A 17,866-nucleotide genomic window follows, 5' to 3' on the forward strand; every position below is an offset into this window, starting at 1 on the left:
TTCTTGGGGTGTGCGAGGAGCTCTGCCGGGCTGCTCCGGGGCTGTGCGGCTTCCCACGGGGTGTGGGGTGGGTGCGGTGGGTGTGAATTTAAGCTCCCCGTAATGAATCACAACCATGGAATGCTCTGCGTTAGAAGCGACCCACGGGGCCCAGCGAGTCCATCCTGCCCCTGCACAGGCACCCCGGCGCTCCACGGTGGCCCTTCCCCGGGGAGCCCGTCCAGCGCCCGAGCCCCGCTGCTGGGGGCGGCCGCTCGGTGCCCGCTCGGTCGCTGCTGGGACCGGGGAGGGGCGGCAGGCGGGGCCCGGAGCGGCACCGAGCACCCCGGGCTGGGCCGGCCGGGCCCTCCCGGCCGCCGGGGGAGCTGCGGGGCCGGGCCGGCGCCGCCTCCGCCCGCCGGCGCTTCTCGTCCCTTCCCGTCGCTTCCCGTGCTTTCCCTTCCCGTCCCTCCCCGCCGCCGCTCCGCGAGGGGCAGGGCCGGGCCCCCCCCGCTGTCCCCGGCCCGCGCGGCCCGGCCGCGGCTGCCCCGGTGAGGAGCGGGTGAGGAGCGGGTGAGGCGGGGCCGGGCCGGGCCGGGCCGGGGCGCAGCGGTGGCAGCGGCCGGAGCCGCCATAGCCACGGGAGCTGGGCCTGGAGCGCGGGGTCGGGCCCGCAGCTCGGTCCCAGCTGCTGCGGCTGGAAATGAGCCCTGAGCGCTGGGCGAGCCGTCGGGCCCGGGGCACCGGGGGGACTCTCACCCCGAGCCCGTGCTGACGGTGTGCTGGTGTTTGTCCGCAGCAGCCCCAGGCCGGGTGTTCCCCTCAGCAGCGCCCTGCCCGTGCCTTGGGGGAGGAGAAGCGTCGGGCCCTGCAGGGATGCTCAGGGAGCGGCTCCTCGGCTCGGCCTCCGCGCTGCTCTGACTCGAAAGGTAACTCAGCAAACTGGCTTTATTTATATGAAGCCTCAAACTGGCTTTATTTCCCCAAATGCGGAGCTGAGATGCTCCACGAGTGCATCTACAAGATGCCTGTGCGGGATTTGAACCTTTTTCTAATATTTTCAATCACAAATGGGACTGTTTCCCTGTTTGCCTTAGAGCGCTGGACAAGAGCTGCTGTTACTAATTCATTTCTCCTGTGTTTTTTGGGCGGTCTGTTTTCTTCCAAACATCAGTGAAGTATCCCTGTGTCACCTGTTCTATTTCATATTTCATTATTTCCCCCCTTACAGCTGTCTTTACCTAATAACACACAGTTTGCTTTCAGACTTTTCAATATTCTTTTGGGTTTTTTAAAAAAATTTATAAAGCTACCGATATTTTTTTCAACCTGTAAAATGCCTTAATTATATTGCACATTGTTTTAGATTAGTTACCTCGGTTTTTATAAAGTTTACTATGCTATAAAATAGCTGCCTCAAATTGATAATTTGAATTGGATGCATTAATTTGGTTGATGTTGCAGAGTGGTGGCAACTCTACAGAAAAGTTAAATGTCTTCAGAGGACAAGGAGGCTCAGGAGGACGAGCTGCTGGCTCTGGCCAGCATCTACGATGAGGATGAGTTTAAGAGAGCAGAGTCTGCCCAAGGAGGAGAAACAAGAATTTGTCTGGAGTTGCCTCAAGACTTTAAAATTTTTGTGAGGGGTGAGTTGAGATGTTTTGTGTTATCCCAAGGGAGGCTTTACCAAGCTCAGGTGGTTGCTGGGGAGTGACCTGAGGGAGCAGTGACTGGACAAAGCTGTGGCTCACCCTCTGCTGTGCTTGGTGGGGATTGTGTTTGAGCTGTTTAATCCTCAGACACAGAACGTCCGCAGTAAACTCTAAAATCACAGATGAGTAATAGCACTTCTTCAGAATAATTAAGTTCATTTATTGGGTTTTTATTCCCCCGGGGATATGTTTCCAGGCTCCTGGTTTGTGCAGAATCTGACATTTCACAGTGCTGCTGTTTAACTGCTTTAATCGCAGACCTCCAACCCTTGACATTTTACTGCATTGAGAGTTTTGTTATTTAGGGTGGAACAAATAGTTTTAACCCCAGAAATACATCAAATTAACAGACATTGGGTGCTGTCAGAAACAGCAATAGTTGATTTGTTTTCATTTTTCTGTTATTTCTCCCTGTGCCTTGGTGGCCCTGCCTCAGGCAGTTCCACAGAGAGCCTCCAGAGCAGTGGCTTCGAGTACTCCGTGTGCTTCCTGCCTCCCCTTGTGCTGAATTTCGAGCTCCCACCTGATTACCCATCGACCTCCCCGCCTGTGTTCACCCTCAGTGGGAAATGGCTCTCCCAGGCCCAGGTTTGCAGGGGATTTTTTACATTTTGACTGCTGAGTAAGTTAATAATTAACAGTTAAGCAAAGTAAAAAACAATGACGTTGCTCCTTAGTTGGCTCTTCTTTTGTCTCTTGCTGATTTTCATTTGATTACTATTCTGAGGAATGAAAACTTGCATCTGTAAGAACTATTTTATTCAGCATAAAAACTGCTGAGTGTGAAATCAAAGTTTGCTCTAAGGACTGTGTGAGGGGAGGAGCCCAGTGAGGAGTTACAAACTTCCTGAAATCGGGAATTCTTTGTTCTCTCCCAGCTCAGCGCTCTTTGCAAGCACTTGGACAATGTGTGGGAAGAGAACCGAGGCTGCGTGGTGCTGTTTGCCTGGATGCAGTTTCTGAAGGAGGAAACATTGAATTACCTGAATATTTCATCGCCATATGAGCTGAAAATGTGCCCTCAGGGGAAGGGGCAGGGCCGGACACCAGCGGGGCCCCTCGAGGCTGAGAAGGACTGTGGGGGTGCCACAGGCTCTGCCACAGCTGAGGAGGAAATCGTGGATGCCAGGGCTGTGCAGGATGTGGAGTCCTTGTCCAGTCTGATCAGGGAGATCTTGGACTTCGACCAGGCCCAGAGGAGGAAGTGCTTTAACAGTAAGATGTACTCGTGCGGTATCTGCTTCTGTGAGAAGCTGGGCAGTGAGTGCATGCGCTTCGCCGAGTGCAGCCACGTGTACTGCAAGGCCTGCCTGAAGGACTACTTTGAGATCCAGATCAGGGATGGGCAGGTGCACTGCCTCAACTGCCCCGAGCCCAAGTGTACTTCTGTCGCCACTCCAGGCCAGGTAATTCCCGTGCACAGGGGCTGGGAGCTCTGGAACCCGAGCTGAGTTCAGGGCCTGGCCCTGCATGCTGGACATTGGCAGTCACAGAATCATTTGGGTCAGAAAAGACCTCCAAGATCACCAAGTTCAGCCTTTGACCCAGTCCCACCATGTCATGAAGTGCCACATCCTTGGGCACCTACAGGGATGGGCACTCCAAACCTCCCTGGGCGGCCCCTGCCAAGGCCTGAGCACCCTTTCCATGGGGAAATTCCTGCTGATGCTCACCCTGGCCCAGTCTGAGGCTGTTCCCTCTTGTCCTGTCCCTGTTCCCTGGGAGCAGATCCTTGACTCCCTGTCACCTGTTGGAGAATCTGAAATGGATTCATCACAGTTCTTGGTACCTTTTCACTGACTTGCTGTTTGTTGCTGCAGCAGGCTCAGAATTACAGGTGCGAGGAATCAGGGAATCCCAGACTGGTTTGGGTTGGAAGGGACCTTAAAGCTCATGCAGTGCCATGGCAGGGACACCTCCCACTGTCCCAGGGTGGTCCCAGCCCCAGTGTCCAGCCTGGCCCTGGGCACTGCCGGGGATGCAGGGGCAGTCCCAGCTGCTCTGGGCACGCTGTGCCAGGGCCTGGGTGTGTGTGGGTGAGGATTTGTTGCCTGCATGGGCTGTGTTGGCAGGTGAAGGAGCTGGTTGGGGAGGAGCTGTTTGCCCGCTACGACCGCCTGCTGCTGCAGTCCAGCCTGGACCTGATGGCTGACGTGGTTTATTGCCCCCGGCCTGGCTGCCAGACCCCCGTGATGCAGGAGCCTGGCTGCACCATGGGCATCTGCTCCTGCTGCAACTACGCCTTCTGCACCCTCTGCAAGATGACCTACCACGGGGTGTCCCCCTGCAAGGTCACTGCAGGTCAGTCACCTCCCCTGGGCTCCACAGTCACACCCACACACAGCTAAATCCTGGGTGGAAAAGCCCAGAGTTTGGCAAGGCAGCTCCTCACCCTGAGCTTCCTGAAAGGTGTGTTCATTTGGAGGAGGGCTGTTGCTGGCAATTAAATATTTCTTTGGTGAGACTCCTCAGCTCAGGAGCTCCCTAAACTGCTGGTTGTCACATGCTGAGAGGCTGTAGCAGGGGAAGAATTCCTTTATATTTTCACTACTTTGTATTGCCAGAGTTAATACTGGAATCAGGTGGAGGCCTCTCTCTCTGGCCTTAAAATCTTGTGACAGAATTCCATTAAATATGTAGTCAGAAAAAAAAATATTCCATTTTCAGTTTATTTTACATCATTCTAATTCCATCAACAGATCTCCTTTATAATAAAACAGTGTAAAACTGCTGAATGTTGGGGCAGAGTGGTTTTAATATTATCATCTTATGTATTTTAATAGTTTTCTTGCTTTTTAATTCATGACATTATTGTTCTTTGAGAATCTTTGTGCTGCAGTTAGCTGGACTTCTAAATCTAATAACTTACAAAAGCTGTCTGGTTTGGTTTGATTTTGCCCCCCAGAGAAATTAATGGATTTGAGGAATGAATATTTAGAAGCAGATGAGACAACTAAAAGATTTTTGGAACAACGCTATGGCAAGAGAGTGATTCAGAAAGCCCTGGAGGAGATGGAGAGTAAGGAATGGCTGGAGAAGAACTCCAAGTCTTGTCCTTGCTGTGGGACCCACATCGAGGTGAGTGAGGAGGGAAAGGCTGGGAATCGTGGAACAGAAAATAACCCACAAGGAGGCAGTTCTGGGTGTGTTGGAGCCTCTAGGGAGAGGAAGTCTCTAGGAAATACTAAGAGTTTTCCATTTCTGTGTGATATGGAAAAGGAGGTGAGGTGATATTTGTGGATCCCAAGGAGTGGAGTACAAACAGCGACTGGTGGTCGGGTTCCCACACTGAATAGATCCAGGCTGACTCTGGATCTACATGAATCCTTTTGTTTTCCTGGTGTTTCAGGCTACCTCTAGTTCACACTAGAGCTGGAAATCAATCCAGCTTCAGAAAAATACTTATTTCCGGTATTTTTGGTATTATAACCAATTTCCAGTGCTGGGATCCCAGCTCCCAGTGAAAATGTCAGTGTGTGGTGGAGCAGGGGGGATGTGCTCACTGACTGCTGTGCTTCTGGGGGCTGTTGGCAGAGAGGGACTGACGCCTGCCACACTGGGGCTCTGTTACCACCATTTCTTGGTTTTCCCCCCCAGAAACTGGATGGCTGTAACAAGATGACCTGCACAGGGTGCATGCAGTATTTCTGCTGGCTCTGCATGGGCTCCCTGTCCCGGGCCAACCCCTACCGGCACTTCAACGACCCCTCCTCACCCTGCTTCAACAGGTCGGTGCTCAGGGACCCCCTCCATGCTGAACACCCGTTTGCTACTTCTCCTTACAGTCTCTCCCAGATTCTTAGCTGAAATGTGTAGCTACGGTTTAAGGCACAGTTTCTCCTCTCAGATATTGGCACTAGCAGTAAAAATCAGGAGTGATTCAGGATATGGTTTTGCTTTTTTAAGAACTTTGTTTTTAAAATTCTGGAGGAGTCTTCTGAGCCTGTTCCTGATTTTTTTTGGTCAGGTCATGACCTTACCCTTTCTGTGCTGAGTTTCCCCGAGTGTTTCCCTGGCAATGCTCAGGAGCAGCTTGAGGATTTGGGGAAGAGCTGCTTTAAGGAGCTTCAGGTTTGCCTGACGTTCCCTTGGGGAAGAGCCAAGGGACAGAAGTGCTACTGTGGGACAGGTCACAGCAGGGGGACAATGGCAGCCTCTCTTGCCCCTTCCACAGGGCATGGATGGTGGTTTGTGGTACTGAAAAAACCAAGGGAACCTGCTGTACTGTTGTTGCATTTAGGGTGATATTTTTCTAACATATTTGACTTTTTTACGGCCTGATATTGCTGATTTTCTGTCTTGCAGATTGTTTCAAGCCATGCACATTGATGATGGGGAGTTCTGGGAAGGAGATGATAATCAGTAGCTCCCTCCAGCACCAAAAGGTGAACAAACCAGAGACAGGCTTTTTGTGTGTCCTTTGTTTGCTTTTCACTTCCATTGTGTGACAGAAGAGTGGTAACTGCACTGCAGGACACTCACACCTCAGAGCCTGTTGCCAAAACCAAAGGAGACCTTTTCCCCATCCTGGGATCAGGATCATCATGGAATGCCCGAACAAACACGTCCATTATTAAAGTCAGAAACTGGAAAACCATTGGAAAGATATATACCAAGAGGTGCCCCCTTTTTGAAAGCCAGCAGACAAAACTGAAGCCTCAAATGCTGGAAGTATTCTGGGGGTTTCCTTTAGGGAGACTGACCCTTGGATCAGACGCTTGAATATTGTAGGGTTTGGGGTGGTTTGGTGGAGCTGTAGTGCTCTCTCTCGGGCTGCTTGGACTGGGGGAAGCTTTCTGATAAAAACCAGAAAATTTCTTCTGTATTCAGCAACAAAGTTTGTTGCTTTTATGAATTTCCTGATGTGCTTCTCTGAAAAGCAGCTCCTGGCTCTGTCACTGGTACTTTCTAATGACATTAAAGCTGATTATCCCCAACCCTTCTCGCTGGCTGCTGTGCCTGAGCCTTTGCATCCCTGAGAGCTTGGGCAGAGAATGACCAACAGCCATTTCCAGGGGCTTCTGTGTGGTTGGTGGCTCCCTGTGTTGCTGTTGGATTCCCTCACGTTGCCTGTCCTTGTTTTGGCAGGGATGAGTGCCAAGGCAGTGAGCTGAGGATGTGACCAGTGAGAGGGTGAAAAGTATCAGGAAGAGATGAACTTGAATTCTTCAAGATACTGACAATTACCTTGTGTTCTCAGTTGATGAAGTAATTTATTTTTTATGAACTCTTCATATAAGAAATTTGATGGTTGATACTTTTGCTTCTGGACTAGATTCTTTATTTTTCCACTGGTTTTGCACTTCAAATTATTGCAGAACCAAATTGTTTCCCCTAAAATCTCAGCAAGTGGTTTTGAGAGTATGAAGGTGATTACTGGAGGCAAATCCTGACTTTTTTACAAGTTTTTCCACTTGCAGAACAGTCTAAAAGTTCATTTGGAAACTAAAGCTGCATGTGCTGTGTTCAAGAGTAGTAGGGCCTGGATGGGAAGCTCTGGAGCTGAGACTCCTCAGGAAATGTGGGTGATCACAGCTCACTGAGTTCTGACTGAGAGTTAATAAATTTATCCTGGGATGTGTGGCCAAAATGAGTGGTGCTGCAGTTCTCTGTGCAGAGGAGGAGTCTGCACTCTTGGAACTGGCACAGGGATTAAAAAGATGGAAGAAAGAACAAATTCTCACTTCAGGTGAATTTCTAGGTCAGTGTGTAGGAAAAGTCTACGTTGTGTATGATTTGTTTTCCTGCACCTTTCACATGCACAAAATTCACTTGAAGATGGTAAACACAGTCTTCCTTCTGGCATGGATTTGGCAGCACAGGTGTGCCCAGGTGCTCCTGGGAGTGGGACAGCCCAGAGCTCCCAGGGATGGAGATGAGCTCCATCCCTGGAGCTGGCAGGCATGTGTTCTGCTCGTGGGATTTAATGCATCCACAGTGCCCTCCCACCCCGAGGGCCCTGCTTTTCCCTCTGAGGAAAACCTTCCAGCAAACACTGGGCTAGGAAGGGGGGAGCAGCAGGAGCTCTTCCCACCAAACTGCCTCCAGGACAGCTTTGCTACCATGAGCACACTGAGACCGAGCACCAGACACAGTCAAATGTCACCATTTAAAAAATTGAAGACATTTAGTGAAGAAAGTTACATTACAGATCAACAACTTACAAAACTTCTGTATAAAGAAAATAAATGTTGCCCAGTTTTCTTGCCCCTCGTGTAAGAGCACTGGACAGAAATCCCAGGAGTCACATTTCAGAATTGGTGGGGTCTTGGCTGTTGTCCACCTGTGTGGGGTGTCTGTAATTAAACAGAGGCTGAAGCCAGTGGGAACAGAGTGTTTCCTTTGGGGCTGGTTTGGTATTTCCTCAGAGAAATGGAAAATTCTGGAGAAGAGAGAGCACCAGGCATGGCAAATCATACCTGGGCCTGACAACAGTGACATCCTCAGGTGCCTGAGCTGCACCCTGGACCCCTTGTGGGGGATGCTGCTGGAGCCTCTTCTGCTGAAGGGTCTCAAGTCCAACGTGTGGCTCAAAGCAAGGCTCAGCCAGGGCTTTTTCCAGTCAGGTCTTGGCAACCTCCTAAGGAGGGAGCCTGCACTGTGGGGATCCTGTGCCACTGCTTGGCTCTTCCCACAGTGGGGTTTTATCCTCTCCAGCATGAGCATTGTGTCTCCTCCCTTCTCTTCCCTCTGGCTCCATCTTCTTGCTGCCCTCTCCTGGCTGTGGGTGCTGCTCTGAGCTTTCCCTTCTCCAGCTGGATAATCCTCTTTTCCAGGATTCTAACATAAGAGTGGTTTCGTGGAGGAGAAAGGAATAACAGGATATACTTGTCCTAATTGCAAGGAATACACCCCAAAGTTATCACCCAATTGTTTCTGAAACATTGTACTTTCATTTATCCTCACATTTCAGTCCTGCAGCCTTCAGTCTGTGATTACAGCCAGTTCACAAATCAAACAATTCATTCTTGGTTTCCTTTAGAGAACGAGTTGGTGGCAGGAGTTTGTGGAACACAGAACACTGGATCCCATCCTCCTTTGCTTGATTAAGGCAGGTGTTTGGCATCTGTCTCTTTTAATGGAGAGAAGGAACCACACGATCATTCTGCTAATTTAAGAACAAATATGAGATCAGTTTCTGCAGCAATTCCCTTTTCTCCCAGCTGTTTTCAGCAGCTGGTTCAGCACTGCCCCAGGACATTAATCACTGTATGGCTTCTTGGACTGGCTCCTCTCTGCTCCCATCTCCTTCATGCTGTACAAGGGCTCCACGAGCTTGTTGTGAACCAGCATTAAACCTGATGGAGGGAGGCAAAAGGCAATTTAAGCAGACAAAATAAAGGAAAAGTCTCCTTCATTGGATGCTAATGGAATTAGACATTGCTGTTGTCCTTGTGCCTTTGCTCCCACACCAAGCATTGAGCATTTACCTTCACACATACTACTGTAATATATTTAAGGAATATACTCCTTTGGGAGTTACTTATACAGCAACACCTCTGCAAAGCATGGCTTGTGGCTCCTGAAAATGTAACAGAGCAGCTGCCTGGCCGCCTGGTCAAACATTCACCTTTGAAGTACTTCACTGTTTTGACTTTGAGCTCCAGCGTGGCGTCCTCGTCGCACACGAACACGGTGTTGGGGTGCTGCTGGAAGGCCGACACCGTCCACATGTGGTTGACACCGTCCTCAATGGCTTTGTACAGAGCAAAGGCCTTGTGGGCTCCTGTGATCAGGATCATCACCTGCACCCCCAGACACAGAGAGGGGCAGTCAGGGAGAGCCCAACCACACCCTGCCAAGCTGAGAATGGGGGCACCCCTGTCACCCTCCCCACAGCCACTTCTCTGTGCTGCTGCTGCTCTGGCTGCTTCAGCTCTCAATGAAATCACAGCCTGGTGGGTCACTGCAGTGATCCTTTGGGCACCTGTACACTGAGATTTCACAAGTGTAGATCAAGAATAGATTCCAGTAAAAGTGGTGCCACACAGTTTTCATGACCTGCTGGTGTGACATCAAGTCTCCAGTTACTCTCCAGGTGAGATTCCTAACCAAAGACATCCTCCCAAACCTTCCTGGCTTCCTGGGGGGAATAGCTGCTGCAGGGTTACACAAACACAAGTGCCAGCAGAGATGGAGCAAGAGCCTCTCCATGGTGTTGCAGGATGCCAGAGGACAGGAGGATCAGGCATTCTGTGGCAGGCATGTCCTACACCAGAGGACACGTGGCTGCTCCACAACAGGATAACCTTTGGCTGCTCCAGAGGAACTGCGGGAAGCCACTTCTTATTTCCTCACCTCTCTGGCATCCATGACAGTGCCTACTCCAACTGTCAAAGCCATGGTGGGCACTTTGGAGAGGTCACCATCAAAGAACCTGGCATTGGCCAGGATGGTGTCCATGGCCAAGGTCTTCACTCGTGTCCTGGACACCAGACTGGATCCCGGCTCGTTGAAGGCGATGTGACCGTCGGGGCCGATGCCTGGACAGGGACAGTGCCAGCACAGGGTCAGCTGTGGCAGCACAGCCAGCAGCTCTCCCAGGAGAAGCACAGGCAATGCTCCCAGGAACAGAGCTGAGAAAAACCCCTGCAGTTCCTCTGCTCCAGCTCAGATTTGTGTCTGCTAGGAACAACCGGACAATGCCCTGATAATGCTGGGACAATGACAAAGCACAGGAGGTGGCAGAACCTTATAGCAAACTGATGGCAAGAGCTTGTGTGGGAAAAGCTACTCCCAGCAGTTTCCTGTTGCCACTGACAATTGATAAATACCCCATATTCGTACAGTTCTAGCCCTTCCCATTTCTCCTGCTAACGCTTCCGGAACAATTCACTGACTGCACTGAAAGACCTAAAGCTGGGAGTGGTAGGTGGGGAGACAAGGCTGCCAGGACACCACAGTGCCCAGGGCCATGGACTGTGGGGTGGATTTCACTGCAAATGCACTGAAAATGAACAATCCTGGCAATAAATGAGAGCTGGGGAGGACAGGCACAGCTTTGGGACAAGGTTTAGAGGCTGCTGCTCTCGGGTTCTCACCTCCAACAAAGAGCTCGATGCCTCCAGCTGCTTTGATTTTCTCCTCAAATGCATCACACTCTGCCTGGAGATCAGGAGCATTTCCATCCAAGATGTGGACGTTTTCTGGTGAGATGTCAATGTGCTTGAAGAAGTTATTCCACATGAAGGAATGGTAACTTTCTGGGTGATCCCTTGGGAGACCTGGTAACAGAACACACAGGACTGAGGCCAAATGGAACAGTATCACCCATAGCAAAGCACTTCCACAACCCTGCAGTGGCTTGGTGACAGAGCACTGCTCTCTCCGTCCTTTGTCACACCCTCAGCTTTCAGAGTTGTTTCTATTTCCCTAAATACCAGAATTAAAATCAGCTCCTGTAAGATATGTGCCCATATTAACATACAACAGATGTTCAAAAAGCAGGTCTGTGCTGTGCCTCATCTGTCAGTACCTTTCCAGCCCTTTTCTCATTTCATATTAGTAAGAATTATAAAAAACCTGTGCAGAAGCCTGAGAAATTATTATATAATTACTGCATATTTACCCCTCTTGAATGCTGTAAACCCACAATGCACTGCTTATTCCCTAATGCTCCTTGCTGCTGATTGGGGTTATTCACAGAAAAAACCCCTCCTGACCAGGATAAAATTAGCATTAGGGAATATTTAGCTTGTATGTTTTTCACCTTTGGATCTATTTCTTCTGAGTAGACTGTTTCACCATGACTTCAGCAATGGCAGTCCTTTGCTACCTCAGCAGGAGATGCCTGAGGGCACTCAGGGGACACACTGGTCTTTGTAAGGGACCTTGATAACCTCAGAGCAAAGGTGGAAGGTAATGCTGCATGCTGAGCCTGCAGTGATAAGCTGTTCTTGCCTGCTCAGTGCCTGAGTGCAGCTAACACACAGCAGTGTCTGTAACAGCGTGTGCAATACTGGACAACACCAGCATCCAGCTTTGTCCATATGTTTTCAAACCTACAGAAAAATTTAAAATTTCTTCTATAGGTTTTCAAATTGTCCCCCTTTGCTAATTCCCTGGAAGTGTTTAAGGAAAGACTGGACGTGGCACTCAGAGCCATGGTTCAGCTGACACCGTGGTGTGGGGTCACAGGCAGGACCCGATGATCTCAGAGCTCTTTTCCATCCTAACTGATGCTGTAACTCTGTGAATGTTGATGCTGTAACTCTGTGAATGTTGTCCCTCTTACCTGCACAGGTGGATTTTGGGCACCGCCAGGCTCTGCCGGGGTAAGGGCCCAGCAGCTCCCGGGCAGGGACAAAGGCGACAGGACAGGTGGCTGCGGCACTCACCCACGTACTCGTCCATGTTGAAGGTCTTCACGTACTTGAAGGAGAGGTCCCCGTTGCGGTAATACTCCACCAGCTTGCCGTAGCAGCCCAGGGGGGTGCTGCCTGCGGGGAGCGGCCGCCTCAGCCGGGGCAGGGCCCGCGCTCGGCCCCGGCCCGGCCGCCCCCCGGCACCCACCTGTGGGCAGCCCCAGCGTGAAAAAGCGCCCGGGGCCGGGCCCGAACTGCACGATGCGGTTGCGGATGTACTTGGCCGCCCACTCGCTCGCCTGCGAGTAATTGTCCAGGATGATGAGCTTCATGGTGGGGCCGCCCGGGGCCGCCGCTGCCTTCGCCGGGGATCGCCGCCGCCTCCCGGATCGCCTCTGCCCGCGACCGCCGCCGCCGCCTGCGCGGATCACCCCTGCCCGCAGCCTCCGCTTCCTCCCGGCTCGCCCTGCCCGGGATCACTTCCGCGGGTGGGCGGGGAGCGCCGGGCCCGGCCCCGCGGGAGGGCCCCGGGCAGGGCCGGAGCGGAGCGGCCGAGCGGGGCGCGCCGGGAGCGCGGCGCTGCGGCTGCCAAGCGGCTGCCCGGTGAATGGCACCGCCCTGCAGCGCGCCTGCCGTCCAGGCAAAGCTGCGGGAAGCGATGCTTCCTCCAGATACGTTAAAACCGCCGTAAATATCTCGATGTGGTTCCGCCGAGTATCACCATCACAGCAGGGATCCACCCGACTCTAACCTTAATTCAGCTTTTCAGCCCTAGAACGAAGCTCCCAGCCTTGTCCCACCAAAATGAGCTGCTCTCACCCTTGAACTGTTCTGTAGGGACTCCCTTTGGGGCAGGTTGGGGTCGTTCTGGAGGATGGAGAGACCATGATATCTATCTGTCATTGCTCCTGGCACAGTGGTATCCCCAAAACACCTTCCTGCTGTTGCTCCAGCTGCCTTCAAGCTCTCATGAAAATGTGCCCGACCTCTCCTTGCACAGGCTTGGTTCATTTTTGGGATACAAAGCTCTTACTTCAAAGTTAGACCAATATTCAATTTCATCAGAAGGAAGAATGAGCTACAAATTGCTTTGCTGGGATCCAGCCCATGCAGTTACTTTTCATTTTAATAATTTAAATGACCTGGCTAGAACCAGTGCTCCCAGTATTGTCTCATCCTGGAGAGCCCTTGGGTTGCCCGTGGGAATGATGGGTGTGGCGGGCTGTGGGCACACACGGGAAGAGTTTTAGGCCACAGAGACTAAATAAATTCCATGGACAGGTGTTTCCATAGCAGTGTCAGCCCACGGGCAGGTCTCCCGGTGGCCGGTGTTGGGTGAGGAGCTGGCAGCAGCGGCATTCCCGGCTCTCCCGCAGGACAGGGCAGGGCAGCCTGGGCTCTGGCTCTGTGGGACGCAGCTCACTTGGATCTGCCGGCACGAAGGACACCTGGTGAGCGCACACCTGTCCTGCACACACACGTGGGAGCTCGCACATCACCCCTGTCGTGGCACAACTGCGGCTTCTGGTGTGCAAAGCCAAAAGTGCTGCAGGGCTGGGCAGGGAGAGAGCCCCGGCACCGCCACTCCCCAAAGAGCCCTCAGCGGCTCGCTCGGTAACCGGGGAAACGCGGCCGGCGCTCGGAAATTTCGGAAAAGCAAATTCAGGAGGCACAGCCCGCGTAGGAATCGATGGCAGGGACACCAGGGACTTCCCTCGGCGGTGAGCTCTAGGGAACAGCCGGGGTGACCTGTGGGTTGCGGGCTTCGTCTGTCCTCAGAGCGGCCTTGGACAGCGTCACCTCAGCCCCTGCCTCCACCTCCCCTACCCCGGCTCTCCTGGGACGAGTGGAGAGCTGCTGCCCTTGGTGCCGGCCTTGCAGCCTCCCCGGCGGCTCACACAGCGCCGGTGTGGGGATGGGGTCGGTGAAATCCAAGTGTCGGAGGGCTCTGACTGCACAGAGCCTTTCGGCTCCCCTGCCAGTGGCCTGGGCAGCTGCAGCGCACAAAGATGCCGGAGGAGCCGACAGCTCCCCGTAAAAGCAAAACATGTTTTGGTGAAAGCAAAAGCTGCAGCCGAGCCAGGCAGGTGCCCCCGCGCTGCCCACACCCAGCACATCCTGTGGATCCACACGCTCCATCCACCCCGAGCTGCTCCGGGGCTGGGCTATACGTGTGACTCGCATGCTGGGTATTTTTAGGTATGATAATTTCTGCCCGTTATTGTTCCTGCATTTACAGCGAGCTGTTCCCATGCTGAAGAACTTCCTGGTGTCTGAACAGGCTGATTTTCCTTCCTTGCAAAAGCAGCAGATGGAAGGAAACAAACACTTCTCTTCAGGAGAAGCTGAAGTTTAATGGGGGAGCTCTTAGAAACCCAGCATTTTCTTTTGCCCCATCTTGAAGGGACCAGAGTCAGCAGTGTTCAGAGACCAGGGCTTTTGCTATTGGGAACTGCTTGGGAGCACTGGGATTTTTTTCCTGAAATAGCAACAATTAAAAAACTGTCTCCATGAAGAATCCTCTCTCCAAATCCTGTAATTAAAGAGTCTTTTTAATATCCACCATCAGTCACCTCTTCCTGCTCCAGCATGTTCCATTTACCTTCTGACCCCAATTTATAAGAAAAGGAGAAATAACAGATCGGGAGGGAAGCTGCTCTTTCCTGCAAGCCCCACTCACATCTTAGCTCTCCCAACAGCCCCCAAATCCTAGTGAGGATTTTCTGGGGTCACAACAAGCCTGTGGGTAGGGCAATGCATGAGCAGGCAGCTCTGGAGAGCACCAATGCCAGTCCCTTCCCATTTTGCAGGTGATGTTGCCATGACAAAGCTGTCAGGACCTCACTCCTCACCAGGTTCCAAACTGCCAGCCTAAGCAGTAAGGGATTTAATCTGGATAGCAAGGTTAAATTAACCGTTGGTTAATTGTGATTTCTCCAGAAGGATCAAGAAACAACAGAGCAACAAAGGGCATTGGTGAAATCAGTGAGCTGGGGCCCCTGAAGTCAAGCTGAGCTGAGCTGGCTGCGCTGTGTGGAGGCAATTTGGAGCTCAGCTCTGCTTGCCCCATGCACCATGCAGCACAGCTCACCGCATCACTCCATATCTGCCCCTTGTCCTGCTGCTGGGTTTCAGAGGAAGAGAACTCCCATTGGGAAATTCTTCCAATTCAATGCCACTGTTGTTTTCATTCCTCCTCCTCACAATACTTGTGGCTTATGGGGCCATAATTTTCCACACCAGTGAACAAGGCCCTGCTTCCACTCGGCTGTGGGATGTGTGGCTGTGCTCACTGGGGCTCTCCTCGTTCCAGCAGACCCCATGTGACCGAGTGGCTTTTGTTGTTGCAACAAACACCGAAATTGCCGCTGCCTGCGTGTCCAGAACCCTGTAGGGAGCCCACACCTGCAGAACCTGCTGCTTCCAAGGCAGTGGGGCAGCTGCCCTGGGCAGGGGCTGTCAGAGCCACAGAATGGTTTGGGTGGGAAGGGACATTAAGATTGTCCAGTTTAACGCCCTGCCATGAGCATTCCACCATCCCAAGTGGCTCCAAGCCCCATGCTACACAGCCTTAGACACTTCCAGGGATGGGCCAGCCACAGTTCGGCTTTTTTGGGCAAAAAGATCAAAGGTGATTCAAATACAAGATGATCCCAAGCACAAAAAGTCTTTGTGGCCAAGTGATATTTTTGGGAGGAGCATCTGTTAGAGAGCATTTATTAATCCTTAACAAATCTCTCCAGATTAATTACACAACTCTAATTCAGGATGTTATTCCACAGTGGGGAATGACATCTATGGATGTTCAAACCCTGTGAATCCAATTCTTGCACATGGACTGTTTCTGCCTCCAGGGACACAGGAGTACTTTTGAATTTATGACAATAAGGTTTCTGTCGTGTGAACATTTTGATTTTTTTTAATTGGGTAATTTAGCACTAAAAGGTTAGAAGAAGAATCTAGCTTTAATGTCCTGCTAAATTCTTACTAGTTTAGCTTACACGCCCTGCTTTTGAGGTTTATTATTTAGCTTTTAGTGTTCAATATTTATTACAAAGTGCAGATTAAAAGTGTTCCCTTTACTGCTCAGTTGTACACAATAATTAAAGGAACACATGTACAGCTCCAAGATTTCAGAGGACTCACTCCACTACTTGTCATACTTTCAATTGCTTTCAAATACTTTCACAGCACATCCCGTACGGAAGTCACTAAAATCAATGACTTCAAGCTTCAAGTGTCTCTTGGGAGAAAAGACATTTTGTACTGGAGAAAAACACCAAAAAAACCAGAGTCATGAAGTGATTTGCCTCAAACCACTTGGGAAATGAAAGCAGAACCAGTCATGTGCTGTAACCACAGCATCATCTTTCTACTGAGCTTCCCCACCTTAGAAAATAAAAATAAATACAGGGAGAGAAGCTGGAAGAAATTGCCCTTACCACTCCGGAGTCAGTCATGCTCAGACTAGATGGACTAATTAGCCTGTGATTTGCCTCCACTGGCCCCAAAATGGCTTTGACACAAATGGTTTCACCATTTCTCCAGGATACGTTCCAGCATCTTCTCTGAGGACATGCACAGGTTGCATCTTATTTTAATCTCTGTGTTGTCCAAGTCACTCACTGTGCAGCTAATTACCACTGCTGCTACAGCCTTACTTAGGGGTGTAATCCCACCTCAGCAGTGAGTAAATCCATGCATGTCATCAGGACAGCTCCTCACTGCAGGGAAATTCTCAGTGCAAATCGAGAGTCTTGTGGAAAGGTGAAACCAGAGTCTATCAGTGCCTGCAGCTCTTGTTCCAGCTCCTTCAAAGGCATCTGTGTTGCAAGAGCCCTGCCTCGTCCTTGTGTCTCCAGCATTTCTCAGGAGTCACTCTTTGAGGTAATTCATCGCTAAAATCCTTCACGGTTCCTGCCTCTCCTTCAGCATGAGAACTGGGATGTTCATTCATCTCACTAAGACATCGATGAACTCCCTACCCCTCAAAGGCAAAATACAGGGAGAAAAGAATCCAGGCTGATTATGGTAGGGAATAATGAGCACTGAGGCCTGTATTTATGACTGAGCGTGCAGTTCAAAACCATGTCCTCGGGCTTCAATGCTTGCAACTCTCTGAATTTGCAGTTTGGAATCCCAGCGGGGCTGATTCAGCCTTCCTCATCCTAAAGCTGATATATTTAAATCTCATCCACCTTAGGGATTGATGTGGGTAATTTTCTGAAAGCCTGACTAGAGCTGATCCGCGCATGTAGAAAACAAATGTTACACAAGCTGAGAAGTGTTTTGGCCAATGTAACACTGAAGAACTAAGAATAAACCAACTTCTCTCACTGCGTGGTTTCCTACACGTGCTCCTTTTGGAAGGAAGGAGCTCAACACCATCTGCTCCCTGTGGATATGGAAGAGCTGATGGCCAACACCTTGTGTTTGGTGCAGCTGCGCTGTTCCCTGCCCCCGTGGTGGGACAGGGATGGCTGGGGTCATGTGTGACCCGGGCTTGGTCAGTGTGGCTCACGCAGGGCTGGTTCCTCAGCGCTGGCTCTGGTGTGTCCCTGCTGAGGCAGCATGGCTTTACATCAATTTCCTGACCCCGGAGGTTTCACTATCACATCCTATGGCAGCTTCCACTCTGAAAATTATACCTGAGCTCCACAATGTACATTGTATGAAGTGCACGGAGTTTGTGGGGTCACTCCTGCAGCTGCGGCGGTGTCGGGGTCATGCTGCTGGCTCTCGGCATTCCTGCAGGCAGTGGCACACCGGGTCCCCTCACACAGCCAGGCTGGCTCCGGGCTGGCTCGGGTCACCCTCCAGCCCCAGTGGAGCTGCCCTGGTTGGGACCCAGCCCAGCAGAGAACCTGGGGA

At 51.4% G+C, this 17,866-nt stretch overlaps 2 protein-coding genes across 5 annotated transcripts; one reads left to right on the plus strand and one right to left on the minus strand.

Annotated features, from left to right (window-relative positions):
- Nucleotides 1-401: 401 nt before the first annotated feature.
- Nucleotides 402-7,667, plus strand: RNF14 (ring finger protein 14). 4 transcript variants are annotated; one of them, XM_084215865.1, is made up of 10 exons: nt 402-530; nt 779-908; nt 1,444-1,625; nt 2,128-2,279; nt 2,570-3,097; nt 3,764-3,992; nt 4,597-4,769; nt 5,289-5,419; nt 5,997-6,076; nt 6,780-7,667. In XM_084215865.1, exons 3-9 carry the CDS (start codon nt 1,472-1,474, stop codon nt 6,055-6,057), a joined length of 1,428 nt encoding a protein of 475 aa, XP_084071991.1. In that variant the 5' UTR covers nt 402-530; nt 779-908; nt 1,444-1,471; the 3' UTR covers nt 6,058-6,076; nt 6,780-7,667. The 4 variants fall into 4 exon arrangements, with proteins under 4 accessions (XP_084071991.1, XP_084071988.1, XP_084071989.1 ...); XM_084215862.1 differs by lacking the exon at nt 6,780-7,667 and having other exon boundaries at nt 5,997-6,295; XM_084215863.1 differs by lacking the exon at nt 6,780-7,667 and having other exon boundaries at nt 414-541; nt 5,997-6,295.
- Nucleotides 7,668-7,795: 128 nt separating this feature from the next.
- GNPDA1 (glucosamine-6-phosphate deaminase 1) lies at nt 7,796-12,459 on the minus strand. The gene is made up of 6 exons (XM_084215866.1): nt 12,204-12,459; nt 12,029-12,130; nt 10,733-10,915; nt 9,990-10,174; nt 9,262-9,436; nt 7,796-8,989 (listed from the first exon to the last, which is right to left on the minus strand). The coding sequence occupies exons 1-6, from the start codon at nt 12,325-12,327 to the stop codon at nt 8,892-8,894; spliced, it is 867 nt and encodes a 288-aa protein (XP_084071992.1). The 5' UTR covers nt 12,328-12,459; the 3' UTR covers nt 7,796-8,891.
- Between the last annotated feature and the right edge of the window lie 5,407 nt (nt 12,460-17,866).

This window comes from Fringilla coelebs, assembly GCF_963513975.1.
Source record: "Fringilla coelebs genome assembly, chromosome: 15".
NCBI lineage: Eukaryota > Metazoa > Chordata > Aves > Passeriformes > Fringillidae > Fringilla > Fringilla coelebs.

Bases quoted from the DNA above. Each gene is read 5' to 3' on its own strand.
- RNF14 (XM_084215865.1), top strand. From the start codon at position 1,472: ATGTCTTCAGAGGACAAGGAGGCTCAGGAGGACGAGCTGCTGGCTCTG. The intron at 1,626-2,127 runs GTGAGTTGAGAT...GCCCTGCCTCAG, and splicing joins CTTTAAAATTTTTGTGAGGG to GCAGTTCCACAGAGAGCCTC. The intron at 3,993-4,596 runs GTCAGTCACCTC...TTTGCCCCCCAG, and splicing joins CCCCTGCAAGGTCACTGCAG to AGAAATTAATGGATTTGAGG.
- GNPDA1 (XM_084215866.1), bottom strand. From the start codon at position 12,327: ATGAAGCTCATCATCCTGGACAATTACTCGCAGGCGAGCGAGTGGGCG. The intron at 10,175-10,732 runs GTGAGAACCCGA...GTCCCTGTCCAG, and splicing joins CATCGAGCTCTTTGTTGGAG to GCATCGGCCCCGACGGTCAC. The intron at 9,437-9,989 runs GTGAGGAAATAA...CTGGGGGTGCAG, and splicing joins CTGTCATGGATGCCAGAGAG to GTGATGATCCTGATCACAGG.